This window comes from Fragaria vesca, unplaced genomic scaffold (assembly GCF_000184155.1).
Source record: "Fragaria vesca subsp. vesca unplaced genomic scaffold, FraVesHawaii_1.0 scf0513035, whole genome shotgun sequence".
NCBI classification, from domain to species: Eukaryota; Viridiplantae; Streptophyta; class Magnoliopsida; order Rosales; family Rosaceae; genus Fragaria; species Fragaria vesca.
In genome coordinates this window covers 40,149-60,329 of record NW_004443430.1, presented here as the reverse complement: position 1 = coordinate 60,329, position 20,181 = coordinate 40,149, and the positions used below count along the sequence as shown (strand labels likewise).

Sequence of the window (20,181 nt, the reverse complement as noted above, 5' to 3'; positions counted from 1 at the left end):
ATTATTATTTTGGAATATCTATAATTTGTTCATGTAAATATATCCATGTGGGAGGATATAAAATAATGATGTGATATTGTGTTGTTGTGAATAATGATGTGATATTGTGTTGTTGAGTATAATGATGTGATATTGTGTTGTTGAGGATAATGTTGTGATATTATGAATTGTTGGATAAATAGCCAAACCGGGTTCCAAGCCTTTAATTGGGTGATTGGTTGCGGTTAAGATGCTATTTATCACTTTTGTGTTGATTATTAGACAGTCAAACCGGGTTCCAAGCCTTTGGCCAAGTGATTGGTTACGGTTAGGAATAGAGCTCTAGTCCGTCTGTCAGTGTAGATCATGGGAGATACTGTATGGTATCTGGGACCCATGGGTACACATAGTGATGTTGTAGGTCATGAGGGGTATTTTATTAAATATATGGGACTCATGGGTACATTTTTTGGGTAATGTGTTGGATGTGTGGTTTTTAATTATTGATCCAATCTCTCTTGTGGAATATTGGATGTGATAAATATTGTGTTATTTTTGAATTTACTCATACGAGCTTTTTAGCTTACCGGGTTTGTTGTTTACAACCCGGTGCACCAATTCTTGGCGTAGGGGTTAGACCTGCAGGTGAGGATCAGCAGGGTTGAGGTGAAGGCTTAGTGGCAGGGTGTTTTGTTGGGTTTTGGTTGTTCATTGTATATATATATTTTTTTTATATATATATACATTGGGATAGACGATATTAAACTCATGTGAGTGTTTCATTTTCTTGACTCTCAAGTTTATGTAAACAAGGAAATGAAATATTTAAACTCAATTTGGAGTTGTGTGTAAGTTTACTTTCCACATTGAGTTAATTTTTCTTAAATTTGGTTGAAAACAGGTTTTCGGATTATAGTATTTTAAGTTATATCATGCCAAAAAATTTTAAAATTTCCTTTCGAAAATTGGGGTGTGACAGTTTGGTGTCAGAGCGAGGGTTACATATTTGGTGATAATCAATACTTCGGAGTTATGGCCCGACTGCAGCGGATCACCATCATAAGCTCTTCGGTATTGATATGTCATTGGGTATGTGAGGGGTTAGGAGTCGCCTCTAGGTCAATAGGATGTTAGTGTAGAGAGTATTCTGTTAGTGGGGTTTTGAATCTTTGTGTTCCATCTGGAGTTTGTGCCTTGGTTAATAAATGGCGCATTTGACTTATACGTTGGTTTAAGTTTTCTGCATGAGTTAACCAAGGTTTGCTTGCTTCATAGGTGATCGATCCTCAGCGAGGAAGGGCTAGAGGCCGAGGTAGGGCCAGAGGGGCCGGTAGAGCCAGAGGGGTAGGTGGGGCCAGGGGTAGAGGTAGGGCTCCACCTGTGGATGACTTCTTCAAGGATGAGGTAGTGTTGGAGGTGCCAGTGCCAGTTGTAGTGGATGATGGTCTATGTCTGGCCAGACTGGCTTAGGGTATCATCAAGTTAGGAGCGCCTTCTTTTCTTGGAGGTACAGACTACCTCGTAGCTGATCATTGGATAGAGGGCATCGAGACATACTTCACCATGATCACCTGTACGGAGATTGAGAAGATGTGTATCGCTACGTTTCTTCTCAAGGGATGAGGCACGGGTATGGTGGAGTGGGGTAGAGAGATCCCGAGATGTGACCACCTTGACTTGGGAGGGGTTTGTTCAGCTCTTTCGGGAGAAGTATTTTCCTGATACAGTGAGGGAGCAGTTGGAGCTTGAGTTCATAGCTCTGGTGCAGGGCCTGATGAGTGTCAGGGATTATAAGGCCCGTTTTTCTCAGCTGTATCGTTTTGCTAGAGAGATGGATGCAGTAGATTTGGCACGAAAGTTCATTCGGGGTTTGAGGCATGACCTCCGGAAGTTGGTGACTTCCCACCGGTTTGCTACTCTGGCAGAAGCGGTTGAGAGTGCCCTTGCAGTTGAGCAGGAGGAGGCGATGCATGAGATAAAGAGACAAAGAGATGTTCAGGGGAAGGGCAAGGCCCTAGCAGGGAGTAGCAGTTCAGGGGACCACAGAGGTGGTTATGGGAAGAGGCGGCAGACTCATCAACTGGCTCCAACTAGAGTAGCAACTGCACCTATTAGGGCTCCACCTATTAGGCAGGCAGCACCATTGAAGTGCTTCAACTGTGGTGAGCCGGGCCACTTCTCTTCGGCATGCACGAAGCCCAAGAGGCAGGGATGCTTCACTTGTGGGCAGGCAGCCCATTTTGCCAGGGATTGCACCCGACCTCAGGCTGTAGGGCAGGGTGTTTAGCAGAGACCATTACTTCCAACTCCAGCCAGAGTATATGCTATTGGTCAGCGTGGTGCAGGAGTGGAAAGTACCATTCTTGTTTATGATCTGCTGGCTTCAGTTTTGTTTGATACGGGGGCAACCCATTCCTTCATATCTAGCTCGGTGGTGAGGGCATTAGGCTTAACTCCGACACCGCTTACTAGATATTTGTGTGTTTCTTCGCCTCTCGGTGTTTCTATTGAGCTTGGCACTTTATGTGAAGCACGCCCTATAGTGATTAGTGGTAGAGAGTTCCTTGCTTCTCTCATTGTGATTCCAGACCGCTCCTATGATGTGATTTTGGGAGTGGATTGGCTAAGGCCAAACCGTGCTATGATTGACTGTTTCGATATGGTGGTGTCATTCCACATTCCTGGACAGCCGAGCTTTCGCTATCGTTATCATAGGTCGGACACGGCCATGTGAGAAGGAGTGTTGGCACACATTGAGGCTACCGGTAGTACCATGGGTATTGCGGATATTGCTGTAGTCTCTGAGTTTAGTGATGTGTTTCAGGAGATTCCGGGTTACCTCCTAAGAGGGTAGTGGAGTTTGGTATTGATGTGGTACCAGGTACTTCACCGGTATCAAAGACTCCTTATCAAATGGGGAGAACTGAACTTCAAGAGTTGAAGGTTCAGAATGAGGGTCTTCTAGAGCAGAGATTCATTAGACCTAGCACCTCGCCTTAGGGTGCACTCGTGTTGTTTGTGAGGAAGAAGGATGATACACTTCAGTTGTGTGTGGACTATCGGGAGTTGAACAAGGTGACCATCAAGAATAGGTATCCTTTACCTAGGATTGATGATTTGTTTGATCATCTTAGAGGTGCTACGGTGTTCTCTAAGATTGACCTGAGGTCCGGTTATCACCAGTTGAGGGTGAAGGAGGAGGATATTCTGAAGACCGCATTCAGGTCTAGATATGGGCATTATGAGTTTGTTGTTATGCCATTTGGTCTAACCAATGCCCCTGCTGCTTTTATGGATTTGATGAACCGCATGTTCAATCCTTATCTGGATGTGTTTGTGGTAGTATTTGTGGATGATATTTTGATTTACTCCAAGACTTTGGAGGATCATGATAGGCATCTACGGATCGTACTACAGGTTCTTAGAGAGGCCAAGTTATATGCAAAGTTTGGGAAGTGCGAGTTTTGGAAGGAAGAGGTCAAGTTCCTTGGTCATGTGGTATCAAAGGAGGGGATTTCGGTGGATCCCTCTAAGGTGGAGGCGGTGTTGAATTGGAGTCGTCCCACTACTCCTACGGAGATCCGTAGTTTCCTTAGGTTGGCAAGATACTACCAGAGATTTATTGAGGGATTTTCTAGCATTGCCTCTTCTTTGACCAAGTTGACAAAGAAGAATGCCAAGTTTGTGTAGACCGATGAGTGTGAAAAGGCATTTGAGGAGTTGAAGACTAGGTTGACTACCGCCCCAGTGTTGGTCATTTCTATTAGTGGTGTTGGCTATGTTGTTTATAGCGATGCTTCTCATCGGGGTTTAGGTTGTGTGTTGATGGAGCTTGGTGGTGTTGTGGCATATGGCTCTAGACAGCTGAAGATTCATGAGAAGAATTACCCCACTCATGACCTAGAGCTAGCCGCGGTAGTATTTGCCTTGAAGATTTGGAGGCATTAATTGTATGGAGAGAAGTTCAAACTCTTTTCTGATCATAAGAGTTTGAAGTATTTATTCTCTCAGAAAGATTTGAACATGAGGCAAAGGAGGTGGATGGAGCTCCTTAAGGACTATGACTTCACTTAGGAGTATCACCCTGGGAAAGCCAATGTAGTGGCGGATGCATTGAGCAGGAAGCCTAGGGGTATAGTCGCCTCTATGATGGTGCAGGATTGCTCATGTTGGAGACTGCTTATGAGTTTGGCATTCTGCCATCAGGCAAGGAGCAGGGGATCTTCCTTGGAAGCGCCTTTGTGCAGCCCACCTTGATTTTCGGGATCATCCAGGGCCAGGCACATGACGAGTTCTCACGTGCTAAGGTGGCGGAGTTAGTGGTGGACTTGTTGGATGATTGTCCTACCGAGTGGTCGGTTGGATCAGATGGTGGATTGAGGTATAGATTGAGATTGTGTGTTCCCGATAGTAATGATCTCAAAGGGGAGATCTCAAAGGGGAGATCCTTTGGGAGGCACATCGATCTCGTTATACGGTGCACCCAGGGAGCACCAAGATGTATAAAGACTTGCGTAGGCAGTTTTGGTGGAATGGAATGAAGAAAGATGTAGCAAAGTATGTGTCCAAGTGCCTCACTTGTCAGCAAGTGAAGGCGGAGCATCGAAGGCCTGAAGGTATGTTGCAGCCATTATCTATTCCTACTTGGAAATGGGAGCAGATTTCTATGGACTTTGTGACTGGACTACCTAAGTCCAAGCTTGGACATGATGCTATTTAGGTGATTGTGGACCGTTTGACGAAGTCAACGCATTTCCTTCCCGTGTCGATGTCGTACACGGTAGATGCCTTGTGCAAGTTGTATGTGAAGGAGATAGTGTGCCTACTTTGATTGTTTCAGATCGAGACCCCCGATTCACTTCCAAGTTTTGGGGTGGCTTTCAGAAAGCCATGGGTACTACTTTAGACATGAGTACAGCATTTCACCCTTAGACTGATGGGCAGACTGAGCGAGTGAATCAGGTGTTAGAAGATATGCTGAGGGCTTATGTCATCGACTTCAAGGGAAGTTGGGAGGATCACCTCAAATTGATTGAGTTTGCCTACAACAATAGCTATCACTCTAGTATCAGCATGGCACCATATGAGGCACTCTATGGGAGGCCGTGTAGATCACCTATTTGTTGGGCGGGAGGTGGGTGATAGTGAGCTGTTGGGTCCTGATATTGTTCAAGAGATGACTGAGAAGATCTTTATTATCCGAGATAGGATCCAAACAGCACAAAGCAGGCAAAAGAGCTATGCCGACTTGAAGAGGAGGCAAGTAGAGTTTGATGTTGGGGATCATGTGTTCTTGAAAGTCTCACCTACTAAAGGGGTGGTGAGATTTGGCAAGAAGGGGAAGTTAGCTCCTAGGTATGTGGGGCCTTTTGAGATTTTGGAGAAAGTAGGAGATTTGGCTTATCGGCTTGCCTTACAACCTATCATGTCCGGGGTACACAATGTGTTTCATGTGTCCTTATTGAGGAAGTATATTCCGGATGCGTCACATGTGATTGACTATAGTTCTATCAAGGTGAATGCGGATGCAACTTTTGTTGTTGAACCGGTTCGAATCTTGGATAGATCAACCAAGAGGCTTCGAAGGAAGGAAGTCGATTTGGTTAAGGTGTGTTGGAGTCACCATGATGAGGGTGATGCATCTTGGGAGTTAGAGTCGGACATGAGGGCTAAGTACCCCAAGTTGTTTTTGGGTTCGTATCTTTGAATTTCGGGGCGAAATTCCTTTAAGGGGGGTAGATTGTAATACCCTAGATTTTCATATCAATTTTCCTTGTATTATTCCCTTATTTAATGAAGGATTATTTATGGAAATTCTTTGGGTTATGCGAAGTTGAAGTTTCAATAGTTTATTTAAAGTGCTTTGACTTTAAGAGGCCAAAAGTTGACTTTATTTTCCATATATGGAGAGATATAATTCATTTGACCATTTACCACTGTCCATTCTGGAGGGGTCGAAATGAATTTTAACCTTAGGATACATCCATCAGGTCTGATATTCTTGACAGCTTCAACAATTATGTCTGGGAATCCGTTCAGATCTTCATTAGTTTTTGTCCAAAGGTTATGAACAAAACCATTTTCCACGAGCCACAGCTTGTGTTTCTGGGGATGCTCTACTTGAACATCAACTAAGTATCTTCCATAATATGGGCCAGGAACTACAGATAATGTTCTTGGAAGAACATCTTTTCCTTCTCCTAAGAGATTATGAAATTTATACCATTTAGATTCTTTTAGTGCTAGCATTGGTATTTTAGCACTTTCAGGATTTTCAAGGTAAACAGCCTTAGAACTTCCTGCTTGATTTTCTGCTGGAACATCTTTGTCTTTTGTATGGAATCTATACAATTCTTCAGTTAAAGCCTTGAGAGTTTGAAGCAAGTGAGCTTCATTTTCTTTATAAAAGGAATACATAATATTATCAATAATAATCTTCTACTTGAAAGGTAACAGTCTTTCTGTTCTGAAAACTGGCTTTTGAAAGATCTTCACAGATTGATCATGAATAACCTTCTTTCCTGCGACTATCGGTATCTTATTTGCCCTAAGAGGGTCTCTTTTGCTTTTTGGCAAAGCAGCAGCCATCAATGGATTTGATATGCTTTTACCGTCTGCCGTTTGAGACGGGCTAGCCGTCCTTTTACCCTGAGACCGATCAGTTGAGGCTGTTCCTTTCGGACACAGCAAGAATTCTTGTGCAAGCTTTTCCTCTTTAGAAGTAACAGACTGATCTGCTTCTTTTTTAGAATGGTCTGAAAACTCATCCCATCATTGATCTAGCTTTGGCTTGATTCTTTCTGAAGGTTGGCCAGATTCAGCAGCTCCATAAGAAACAAGGTATTGATAACCTGGTCCGTCAAGGAGAAGTCCTACGGTTTTATCACAGCTCTTATATCTTTCCCAAAGCTTCTTTTCTTCAGATATCGGTTTCCGGCTTCTTGGATTGCAACCTTCTTTGTCAAACATAGCCATTTCTCTTGTGAGAGCGTCGGGCAAATAGTTCTTGTTACCTGCAACCATTTCAACATCATATTCATATTGGGTTAAAACATTTGCCATCTCAGAACTCTTCCTCTATCGGCAGCATCAGTCAATTTGTAGTTTTTGAAGTTTTTTACTCTTTTGTTGTCCGTTCTTACTACAAATTTGCTTCCTAGATATGCCTCAGCACCCTTGATGCTTTTAATTAAAGCAAGGACTTCCTTGTCTCCAGTGGAATAATTTAACTCAGCAGCGTTAAACTTTCTAGATAGAAACTTACAAATCTTTTCATGATTTGTATTTGGAGCAACAGCTAAAACAACTCCTGCCCAATAATAATCATTTGCATCAGTCTGCAAAATAATCAGATCTCCTTCTTCAGGTAACTGTAGAGGAGGAAGGCTTTTTGTTAATTCCTTAATCTTTCTAACAGTATTACTGTCATCAGCTGTGAAAGACCATTTTTTCTTAGAACTCGTTTTTGGAGAGAGGAGAGCAGTTAGACCACTAACTTGAGGAATAAAATCTCTAGCAAAATTAACAACTCCCAAAAATCTCTGCAGAGACTTCGCATCTGGGATGATGTCTGGAAATTGGCTGATTTTCTTAACAATATGATCTTGGAGACGAATCTCTCCATCCTTAACATGAATACCGAGGAAATCAATTTCACCCTTAATAAGATGAATCTTCTTCTGTCCAAGAATGATTCCTTTTTGGACAATAAGTTTACACACCAGTTCAAGATGCTTTAGATGCTCAATCATAGTTTTGGAGAAGACAAGAATGTCATCTATGTAAACTATGTAGAAATCTGAGTAAGGCTTGAAGATATTATCCATTTTTCTTTGAAAAATAGACGGGGCTTACTAAAGACCAAATGGCATAACTAACCATTCATAGTGCCCTTGAGGAGTTTCAAAAGCTGTTAATGCTATGGAATCAAGATGCATTTTAACCTGCCAAAAGCCTGACATTGAATCAAACTTAGAGAAGATTTTTGCTTCTTTAAGCCTGTTGATGAGAACTCTCACCTGAGCTATCTGATAACCGTCTTTAACAGTCTTTTTATTTACATCCCTGTAATCAATCACCATTCTAGCTTTTTCCCTTAATTGTTCTGCATGATTTCTCACCAAGAAGGCTGGGGCATGATGAGGACTGTTTGAAGACCTGATTAACTTCTTTTCCAAAAGTTCTTGGATTTGATTCTCCATTTCTTTTCTATCTTCTTCTCTGTAATGAGGGATGGCCTTAACATGGCAAATAGCATTTGCATCATGTATTTTTAGCTGACAATATATTGGGTCTCTTTCCCAATACAGTTGACGATATTCACGAATTACTGGTTTCAACAATTTTTCTATTTCTGTGAGAGTTGGTATTTTCTTTAGTTCTACCTTGTTAGCATATACCTTTAGATTATGCTCTCTGATGTATTCTTCTTCTCCATCAGAACTCTCGTTGTCAGAAATTTGATATTCAGAACTTTCCTCTGAATCAGAGTCTTCTGAACTTGTTTCTTTATTCACCAATATCTCCTTGTGACCTTTAAGCTTTTCTTGTAGCAACAAGACTAGCTTTAAAAGTGGCTTATAATCACCACTCTTCACTGGCGACTTCTGATATTGGTCTGTAAATCCTTTACTGGTAACGCGTACTGCGTCTGTTAATTGGGATTCCCAATAGTATTTTTTATGTTTCTCAAACCCAATCATTTTTGGCGTTTGAATTACTGTTTGTTGAAGAAGAAAGTCATTCTCTAACAACAAATCAGCTGTCTGACCATCACACTGCCAAAGAATATTGATGGTAAAAGTGCCTCCTCCTAAGGAAACCAGCACATTTCGTGCCATTGTATCCATCACTATGTTGTTTTCTTCCATAGCAACTCCAGTAACTGTCTTTGGAGATTTTTCCCAATATTCTTCAGGGATAGCATATCTTTTAGCAAGACTAAATCTTAAACCAGTATCTACAAATGCATGTAGATGATATTTTTTGTAATTGGGAAACTTCAGTCCTATAGTAATATAATTACTATATATGCTTGTCTGGACTGGCATTATTCTTGCTTGCTTTCTTGGATCATCAAGTAATTCTGTGAAAGGATTGACCTTTCTTTCTACAGTTATTGATTCCAGAGGATTGTCATTTGTTAGACCCAGTATCGGATTGGAACTGGAATTGAGAGAATCAAGAGATTCCTTGATTTCCCGGTTCTAACTTAATGAAGTTACAAACTTCATCGTTTTTATATCCTCTTCAAGGTTCTTTTCTTTTTCTTTTTTATGGAATACATTATATTCCTCTTCTACCAGGACATGTGCTTCATTATCCTTGGTTTTTCTTCTGAGTTCTGCAATAAAACATTCCTGATGATAAGTTTCACCTGTACCTTCACAGTACATGGGAATTGTATTATTATCATCACATTTGCAGTAGTCACAGATAAACCTTCATGGATTAGGATGGAAGGTACTGATAATATCAGTGCTTTCTTCCTTCCAATTTTGTATCTGCAATAAAAATATAGGACGATCTCCTATATCTTCTTCTTCTTCTTCAGAGTTTTCTGAAGTACCTTCTGTCTCACTATCTGATGGGTACTCAAGAGAATATATTGATTCATTCTCTTCATCAGAATATGCAACTTCAAACCCTTTTAGATTAGCATACTCTATTGCTTCATCATACTCAGCAATTAAGGCTTTAGAAGATTTTTTGTCCTGTTTAGGACATTCATTTGCATAATGTCCCTCTGCCTTGCAAAGCCAACATCTGCATTTCTTTGCTTCTCTGGAAGAAAAATTGGTCTTCTTTTTCCTTTTGAAAAATCTCTTTTTAGGAGAAGTTTGAGAAGATTGTTCTTTCTTATATCTAGGCTTTTTCTTGAACTTATACTTCTTTTTAGAAGCAAATTTTTTATCATGCTTGGTTGGTGCCAGAGAACTTCCTTCAGTGTTTTCTTTCTGTAGGAATATGACATCCCCATTGTGTTGGGGTATCCAGAATCTTTGGACACATATTCTTAACTCCTCTGAGTTGCTTCTTAGCCGTTTCGGATTTTCTGTTCTCCGTGCATTGCTTTCTTAGGAGATCCCTAACTCTTTCTGCAATTCCTCCTATAGTAAAATACTAAAGAGGATTTTCTTCTAATGATTGTGCCACTGCATCATTCCAGGGTTCTGGCAATTTTCTGTAATAAGTTCTAATGAGATCATTATTTTCAATGTCTCCGATAGTGCAGTAGTAATTTTAAAACTCATTGGTGTATTCTTCAAAAGACCTCATGTTACAAATACTTAATTTCTGAATATTTGCTTTTGCTCTTTCTTTAGATTGCTCACTATGCCCCATGATATCTCCGTAGAATTGTGCGTAGATAGGCACTGCAAAATCTAAAGGACTATTAGTCTGAGCCATTTTTGCTGCCCAATCAGTCCATTGAGAACTTCTCTTGAAGGACTAGTACCATTTATGGACTATTCCGGTTAAGGTAGACTCATAATATGCATGAGCTTCCTCGTAAGCATATTTGGATAACACTAGAGCCTGAGTTAGCTTTAAACTAGCAACCCAGTTGTCTATTGTCTTTCTTTTATCTCCTACTTGGTCCAGATCCAGATAAACCCCTCTTTCGGACACTGACTGTCCCCATTTGGGTTCTGTAGGGATATACTTCTGAGAACTTCGTTCTCCATATCTTCCTGTAGGAGCTTGTCCTTTTGGAAGCTTGATATTCTTTTCACGAATGATCTTTCTAGGATTGTTAGTGATGTTCTGTATTACAGTATGCCCACTTTCTGGAGGAGTTTGCCTTTCACCATCTGTGTCCATCGATGCTCCTGATGGCTTTGATTCTTCTTTTGCTGCTTGATAAGGAAGAATCTTCCTCTTTTTCTTTCCAAGTTGAACTTGAGAAATTTCATTTATGATTTTCTCTAGTTCTTCTGGGGAATCACAAGTCTTGGCTTGTGCATATAATTCTCTTAATTCTCTTGCTTGGATCATTCTCATAGGCCTTTTAGAATCCTCTTCTTCAAGAGATTCCTCATTATAAACTGATTTAGTTCCAGAGGTACTAGCTTCTTCATAATTAGCGAATGAATGCCTATGAAACTGCAAGCTTATCTTTCCTCCCATGTCTTCATAAATTGAAGCATTGGAGCTTTCAAGCAGTTTGACAGGAGGACTTAGATTCCATTCTCTTAGGAATGTTACTTCATGCCAATTTGTGACATGCTTTTGCTGAGAATTATTTTTTTGGTTGGTGAGAACATATGTAGTGATTCCAGGGCTGTTTAGAAACCTGGTATTAGGAGTCACATTTGAGCTCATCAACTTATAATAGATTCGATAATTTATCGCTAGTTCCATCATTCCTTTTTTCATAGAAATCTCATCTGTCTTGATTCTCAATCTTAGACAGTGAGCAGCATTCCTAAGATGCATTGTGAAATTTGGAAAAACATTAAAATATGCAACTTGGTTGCACAAAGAAGCTTTTACTGTTCCTAACAGACTTTTCTTGAAATCTGTTATTCTATCGTCTTGTAGGACACATAGAACAGAACAGTCAATACCATCTCTGGCTAAGAGCTTTATTCCTACTTGTACTGCACCTATATGCATATAGGAATATTTTTTCTAGAACGCTTCGCTTACTTCTTTTGGAGTTATCAACCTGATATCTGTTTCTCCACCTGTGGCTGGAACTGTTAATTCAAGAATTTTGAATCTGTGAGAATCCATGATAAAGGATCATTTCTTATATATCTCATTGAACCTAAATCTAGGAGCAGAGGCTTCTCGCACACTAGATTCGATTTCATTATACTCAAATTCTTGAGCGTTTATTAATTGTACTGGAACTATGTTCCTTTTACTAAGGATTCTACTCAGCATCTTCATATCTCTCTTGGTTGTAGATTTTAATGATTTCCATTCAAGTAGCTTTGGTTCACTAAACCTTAGCCTACTTTCTCCCGTTGGTAGGGGTGGAGAATTTATGATAATTTTACTAGCTACATTCTAAGCTAGTGATTCTTCATCTATTTTTTCATAGCCTTCTCCTTCTTTCATCTTTTCTACCATCTTTTGTAGACAAGAGATTCTGTTATGTAATTCTCGAAATTGAATTTCGAGGTCAATACCTATCTCTTGGAGATAAGCGATATTATAATTCTGCTGATGAATTATTGCTTCTACATTTTCAGCAAGTTTTTCTATAGGTCGATGAAAGCCAAGGGCTTTAACATCTTCCTGTCTTATTTTTAGATCTACTTTTTGATTCGTCCTATTCTGGAGATAAGAGTTTCTAAAAGCTTTTTCAAGTTTTCCTGAGTTTCTTGTAGTTCCACTGCTTGTTGATGAATGTTGTTTGCAAGATTCTCAGTGCGAACTAACTTTCTTTCAATATCTATTAGATATTGCTTTTCTTTGAGGTAATCTAGCTTGATTTCAAGCCTGGCAATTTTTGAATTTATTTCCTCAAGTTGATTTATCCGTAAATTAAATCTCTCGAGTTGATATAATATCTTATCAAACGTCTTATCCCTAGATAAACGGTCTAGGAACTCGATTAAGCTTGGTCTTGCTGGATCAAGCTCTTCTACTCCGATCTCCTTTTGGAGGTGAATATGTTCGTCGTATAAAGTATTTAGTACTCTACAAATATATTCAATGGAGTATTGATTTTCTTGTATGTGCCTTGAATGAAAGCACACTTCCCACTTATCAGTTCCTTTTGTAGTACAAAAAGACTGATAATTCTTTAGTTTGGATTCTCTTTTGTTGGTCGAGAGAAGCCAACTTTGTGGCATAAGCCTTTGTAACCTGCTTTTGAGCCAAGCAGGCTCTGATACCAGCTAGGGCGGATCTAACCGATGCTCAAAATATCAAGAGGTTTTTGATCTTCTTCAAATGTTTCTTGAAGAACTTCAATTTCTTCTCTTGACTCGTATATTCTTCGTTATAATTGGAAAATAATATCCTAGTAATTTTTTGTACTTCTAAGAAGCTTGTCTCTTTTTTCTTTTAGTTTTCTAAATTTTCTTCTTTCTTCATGCAATTCTTTAAAAGATAATTTAGCTTCTGCTAAAAATTCTAGTCGAGTAGCAATAGATTCTCCTATTAATGATGAAAAATTTAACTGTTTACCTTTGAGTAGAATGATAGATTTTATATTTGTAGAATGCTAAATATAAACAAATTCAAAATTCAAGACCCACCATGCTCCGTTCATTTTCTTTTAATCAGGAAAATAAAAAAGAACAAAGAAAAACAGAATATTCCCTTTCTGACGGAATATTCTATTAGAAATAAAAGAAAGGACTAATTAGATTAACAATTGTAAGTTTAAGGACTAAACAGATTAAAATGAAAGTTCAAGGACTAAAGGGATGAGGCACCTAAACTATAGGGACTTTACAGAATTTTACCTTAAATATATCCATGTGGGAGGATATAAAATAATGATGTGATATTGTGTTGTGAATAATGATGTGATATTGTGTTGTTGTGTATAATGATGTGATATTATGTTGTTGAGGATAATGTTGTGATATTATGAATTGTTGGATAAATAGCCAAACCGGGTTTCTAGCCTTTAATTGGGAGATTGGTTGCGGTTAAGATGCTATTTATCACTTTTGTGTTGATTATTAGACAGTCAAACCGGGTTCCAAACCTTTGGCCGGGTGATTGGTTACGGTTAGGAATAGAGCTCTAGTCCGTTTGTCAGTGTAGGTCATGGGAGATACTGTATGGTATCTGGGACCCATGGGTACACATAGTGATATTGTAGGTCATGAGGGGTATTTTATTAAATATATGGGACTCATGGGTACATTTTTTGGGTAATGTGTTGGATGTGTGGTTTTTAATTATTGATCCAATCTCTCTTATGGAATATTGGATGTGATAAATGTTGTGTTATTTTTGAGTTTACTCATACGAGCTTTTTAGCTTACCGGGTTTGTTGTTTACAACCCGGTGCACCAATTCTTGGTGTAGGGGTTAGACCTGCAGGTGAGGATCAGCAGGGTTGAGGTGGAGGCTTAGTGGCAGGGTGTTTTGTTGGGTTTTAGTTGTTCATTGTATATATATATATATATCAGGGCCCTTCCAATGAGGGATCCCTATTTTAAGCCATTTATAGGGATATGGCATTACACCAACTTCCCGATTATAATTTTACATCTCCACCGTTCATATCTTAGGTCTATATGAGTAGATCACCTCTACAAAATTTCATATGATTTGGTGATCGTTAAGGCTTTCAAAAGTTTGATTTAGTTTTAATGACCTTCAACGGTTTTAATTTGACATAAGCTGGACCGTTCAAGATCATTAAAACTAAATCAAACTTTTGAAAGCCTTAACGATCACCAAATCATATGAAATTTTGTAGAGGTGATCTACTCATATAGACCTAAGATATGAACGGTGGAGATGTAAAAATTCAATTGGGAAGTGGTGTAATGCCCTATCCCTAGAAAGTGGCCAAAAATAGGGATCCCTCAATGGAAGGGGGCTGATATATATATATATATATATTTTATATATACATTGGGATAGACGATATTAAACTCATGTGAACGTTTCATTTTCTTGACTCTCAAGTTTATATAAACAAGGAAATGAAATATTTAAACTCAATTTGGAGTTGTGTGTAAGTTTACTTTCCGCATTGAGTTAATTTTCCTTAAATTTGGTTGAAAATAGGTTTTGGGATTATAGTATTTTAAGTTATATCATGCCAAAATTTTTGAAAAATTTCCTTTCGAAAATTGGGGTGTGACAGCAGATATGGAAAAGAGATTTCGTACCTAGGTTCTCACACTATCCATACCCGAACACGGCAAGATGAATTTAGTCGTCTGATTTCTCTTCCTGCAGTTACAATCTATCATCAACAGCCAGCTCTGGGAATGTCTCAATCTCGAGCCACCCAAAACAAAAAGCACTGTCATTAAGTCAGGAGCATGAGAGATGATCCCCTCGAGATGAATCAGAACAGAACCATCATTAAACTAGCATCTTCCCAGAAAATCTCTATTAAGAAAAGCAACTCTGGCAAATGGACAGAGCTCTCGGAACTTGCTCCAATTAATCATCGTTCGATTTGCTTGATCCTCCACTGTGTAACTCATCAACGGATTGTGTTGCTTATTATTCTTCTAAGACCCATTTGATCTTTCCCTTTTTTCCCCAAATTTGAATTTTCATCACTTCCGAAGCACAAATTGGAGAACCTCTCAGTAAATTTGCAATCCCTACCCAGAATAGGCCACCCAACCACCGGGAATAGAATCGCAATGATTGATGCTTGGGGGAAGAAGCCTGGCGAAGGAGGACGCCATCGCACTACATCCGCGGCCCTTAGCTTGAAAACCTGGAACCCTAGAATCACACCAGAGTTTTGGGGGAAGGCGCGTGCAGCGCGTTCCATTTTCTCACGTTTTGTTTCTTTTTGTATTGGTTATGATGTTGAGTAGACAATTGTTGTTTCATTACTGCTCATCAACACTCTTGCCAAGCCGGTCCTGAGGGATTTAACTAGGGTTGGGCTCGGGCCCAATCCGGCTTGTATTTCACAAGGACCAGGCCTGAACTGGTGGTAGTCTGTCCGGGCTGGCTTTGTTGTTAAAAAAAAGGGACTGGTAAAAGCCCGGACTAGATGTGAAAAATATGGAACCGATAAAAGCCCAGATCGGCAAAAGCTAGGCCAGTTCTGCCAGTTTTCAGGCCTCAAGGTATCGTCGTACTATTTGACAATGACGGGAAGAGAAAGAAAGGAATGTGTTGAAGCAGCGAATAACTAACCAAGCAAAAAGGGATGACGAAATTTGTTTTTTGAGATCTAATCTCACACGTTCGTATCCTCTAGTGTAACACCTGAAAAAGTTGACCAACTTAATTTGAGGACGTTTCAAGAACGCTTGTCGATCTCGGTTATTTAGTTAATAATCGAGTATATTTTTCAAAAGTTTCTACGAGGTGAAAATCTTGCTACTAGAGTTTAATATTAAAGTACATGACAGGTTTCAAGCTGTTTTATATGAGTTTCCGAAGGTAGGAATTATAGATATTAATGCAAATAAAATGAAATCGCTTCGGTGCGATCTGGGACGTCCATCATTTTCAAATCTAAGTTGGCGTGTATAGTCGGTTGATTACGATAAGAAATAAATGGGAATATGGCAGCTCAGCCTAGAATGCTCTAGAGAACCTGAGAACTTGAGAGAGAGAGACTCTCGGGACCAACAGAGGGTCGGCGACCTGACTTGGCCCTATCTTTGCCGTCTGGCCACCGATCGACGACTCACCGGAACCACTCGATTCATCTCGTCACCGCCGGCACGGTGGTGGTGGTAGCTAATTCAATCGGCGATTGAGGAAGGAGAATCGATGAGCAATAGTTATGTGTTCTTGACGGAGTTTCTATATTTTTCCGATGACTTCCACAGCGATTCGAGCTGCATATGAGTGGGTAAGCAACCCTCCATTTTGATTCAATTTGAAGACTTGTATTTTCTGGGTTTTAGGTTTGCTTGAGATTGAACGAATTGGGTTTTGTTGTTTTGTGTGGTTTCCTGTCTTCGTCGAGGTTACTATGTGCTGCGGCGATCATAATGCTCCATGATTCGTCTATGAAGACTTAGCATGTTGTACGCTAATGGACGCCTAGCTGAGCCCTTTACTAATGGGTGGAGTAGAGGAACCAAGAGTTCGATTGGGTGCTCTGTTTGACATCCACAAAAGCATAGCTTCTCTGTAAACCCAACTAGGTTTAATTCAGGAGTGAGGTAAGCTGAAGCCGTGTTTGAATGGGTTACTAGAATTCTTATAATAATTGAAAAGTTGTTGGTGGTTGATTTTGGACCATGTTAATATTAGGATGGTGTCCGGGCGTCACCACCAGCGACTTTGATGGTATCTCTTCGGTTGTCCTCGGAGCTGCCTGAATTGTCCTATTTCGTCGGCAACGCTTGAGCTCGATACCATAGGAACCTTGAAAGGGGTGAGCTCAGGTGAACTCGGTACGTCCTGCTAACTGCTAAATATCTCCTACTGTTCGCTGTGGTGAGTTTGGCCTCCACTAGTTAGTTTGCTATTGCGATTTGAATTATAAACTATACTTATACCCACCTGTTGTGGGAAATGCAGCATTTGCAAAATGGTCAAATAATCATGACGTTTGAATTGGCAAATGAGTTAAAGCCATCGTTGAGATAACCCCTGTTTGCATGTACAGAGGAACTGAACAAGTTTCATGCTTGGTCAATCATCAAATGTTGAGAGGTACCTACTGAATGTTAAGCTTGGAACTATATGTGATTATACCTTATGTAATTAAGTGGTTAGTTGGTGTATGGGTGTATATTGGCGTTCATGATTTGGTCAAAGCTCCAAAGCTTACTAAGTTGTTAAGGGGAAAAGTAAAACTTGTCTATTACTTGATAAAGAAATAGAAACTGAATTGCTGTTTACATTATGAGAACCGTAATGTGGTCACGGGATCTTGAATATGAAGTTAAGATGGTTTTGATATTGGTGGATAAAAAGTAATATTATGGGTGTCCATGGTAATTTAGTTATTACTATGCGACGATATACGAAAGTAAAAGTAGAAGTATAATCAAGTATTAGATGGTATACCAATAATGAGTAGTATATGATATTCATAACTAAATGTGGAATTGGTTGACAATAAGTCTAGTCGTGATTTGGTCAAACCTGGTCAACTGATGATGTATGATTTGGAGGATTAGTTAATCGTCGTGATTGTGTATGATTGTACATTAGATGACTAACGATTGTTATGTCGGACATTAGGGACTCTAGTTACCCGAGGAGCGGAAGGCTCGAGATTGTCAGAGTTCGTGAGGAAAGCCACGGATTCTAGGTAGGGGACCCAGAACTCCCTTGATTAGTGGTTTTTATTTTATAAAATGTTTATGCATATTTGAGATTGCATGATCCGGTTATCCGATAAAAATATGGTAACCGGTGTTATGAGATGTTGATGGCTTGAGAGTCAGAGGAGCATAGCGACTACCTTGGGTTCGATCCCCTAAACCTCCGGAGGGGCCTCTATGGACGGAAGAGTGTCTTACATCCCTTGTGGAGTGGCACTACTTCTAGGCGATAGGGCGTTTGTGGACACTCTCGCTACACTTACCTGTTGTACACATATATAGTGAGCTAAGTTGGATAGTAGGTCCAAATATTTGACCGGCCATCAGGTACAGATTTATGGCGCCACATTTATTTGAAAATGAAATAGTCTTTTCAAATGTTGTCGTTCATTATAAATTTGTTTTAAGCATGTTTTCATATTGGGCAGCCCATATTATTTATTGGTTTTCAAACCTAGTTAAGGGTAAAGTTCCTTGAGCAGCGAGGACGAAAGCTCACCCCTATAACAGTTTTATGGATGCAGGTACTGTGCACTGGGACGGGATAGCGGCGAGGAGTTGGGTGTGCATATTTATGATTGGCAATTTGGAATCTTTGTATGATTGTTTATTTGATTGAAATAGTTGCTATTAAGAATTGGATTTGTTGTTGTTGAATTCTATGGCAAGTAGGATTACTAATCCTTTGGTTTTGGTTATGTTTGATTTGATTTCTTTGTTAGCAAAATCAATTCTTTTATGTTATTAGCAGGTAGAGAATCAAGTTTATGTTTTTTTTATGTTGTTGTTAAAATCTCAGACTCTTAAACCCTTTACTTAGAACTTGAGACATAGACTTACATCAACAGTTTTTCTCTACTGTATCGGAACTTTAGAAAATCATAAGTAACTGTAGAAAAATCCGTTTTCTATGATTCCAGTTCTCAAATGATCTTTAGGTTGTCTATTACAATTGTTATGAAGACACCCAGCTTTAATTCCCAGTTTAACCATATCGTTTTTAGCCAAAGATATTTCTGGTCAGATACTTAGTAAGGCCTTTTCTGATTTCAGTCTTTTGTTTTTAGTCTTAATGTTTGTCTTTGATTCTTACTCTATTTGGTATGATGTTCTATAGATATTGGGATTGAAGTATAAGGTTCTTATACATGTGATTTGTTTCTCAAATTGAAGTTAGAGATTAAGAATTTGTGTTGCTTGAAGTTAGCTGAAACATTAGAACTTTAGAATTCCTTTTACTTGTTACTTTCTATTAGTTGCCTTTATGGTAATCTTAGTTATTGCTTTGAAGTACTTTGAGGAAAAATAAAGATTTTACACCTCAATATATAATTTTACGCTTCTGCTGTCTTTTTCTTAAATGTTTCCTTACATTAACTGCCTTGCGTTTCTCCTTTTGAGATTCGCGACACTGTGACGTGCCTAAACTGAGGAGGTGCAGTTTGGGGTGTTACATCTAGTCCCCTGTTCGAGATCTGATCTCACCGCCACCTATTTCAATCACCACTAAATTCCTTTCATTGACCATGTCAATCACCAATTCACCGTCATTTTGATCTCACCCTGGACCAACACTAATTACACTTTCACAGCCGGCCAACACCAATTGCACTTTCACCAACTACCAGTAGCTCAGATTGTCACATCTCGGTTTGCAGGTATTTACTTTTGTGTTACTTTGACTTTTTATTGTTTTGAGTAACCGTTTGCTATTTAAGGCTTCAAAAGTTGACTTTTTCCTTGGTCTAAAATTTGAGAAAACTTCATGCATGAAATTTGTAGAGGACGTTAAACCAAGTTCGTGTACAGGTGGTATGTCGAAAACGGAGTTTGTATGAAGAAGTTGCGGCCTAAAAACCAAAGTTACTATATCGAGAAGGTAGGAATAAAATGGGCCAAAGGTGGAAAGTCAAAAGTGAAAAATCAGATTTTCACTTTCACTTCTCTTTCTTCTCCTCCGCGCGGAACCTGACCCGGCGCCTTCTCCACCTCCATCTGCCGTTGTCCTGCCGAGTTAGGCGGCAAGGCAGGTATCAAAACGAAGCTTGAACCATCCTCTGTCGATCTGGGTAGCTGGCCAGTGATGTCGCGCCACCATGAAAGAGAAAACACGCCGAGAGGACACGGCTGTACGTGGCGGAGGCGTTGCCGGAATTCCCTTCTCCGGCCGCCAAAGCCGGAGCTGCTTGTCTCGTTTGGAAGCTCTCCTCTTGTATAGAAAACTCTCACAAGGATTCAACCTATTTCGATCTAGGTAAGGAGATTCGAAGCTTCAAAATTCTAGGGTTTTGAA

At 39.7% G+C, this 20,181-nt stretch overlaps 1 protein-coding gene and 1 non-coding gene across 2 annotated transcripts; one reads left to right on the top strand and one right to left on the bottom strand.

Annotated features, from left to right (window-relative positions):
- Nucleotides 1–6,750: 6,750 nt before the first annotated feature.
- On the bottom strand, nt 6,751–7,805 carry LOC101305033 (putative enzymatic polyprotein-like). The gene is made up of 2 exons (XM_004309698.1): nt 7,403–7,805; nt 6,751–6,992 (listed from the first exon to the last, which is right to left on the bottom strand). The coding sequence occupies exons 1-2, from the start codon at nt 7,803–7,805 to the stop codon at nt 6,751–6,753; spliced, it is 645 nt and encodes a 214-aa protein (XP_004309746.1).
- Nucleotides 7,806–17,196: 9,391 nt separating this feature from the next.
- Nucleotides 17,197–19,176, top strand: LOC101304733. The gene is made up of 3 exons (XR_185474.1): nt 17,197–17,271; nt 17,806–17,875; nt 18,399–19,176. It is a non-coding gene; the product is annotated as an uncharacterized LOC101304733 (transcript).
- Nucleotides 19,177–20,181: the final 1,005 nt, after the last annotated feature.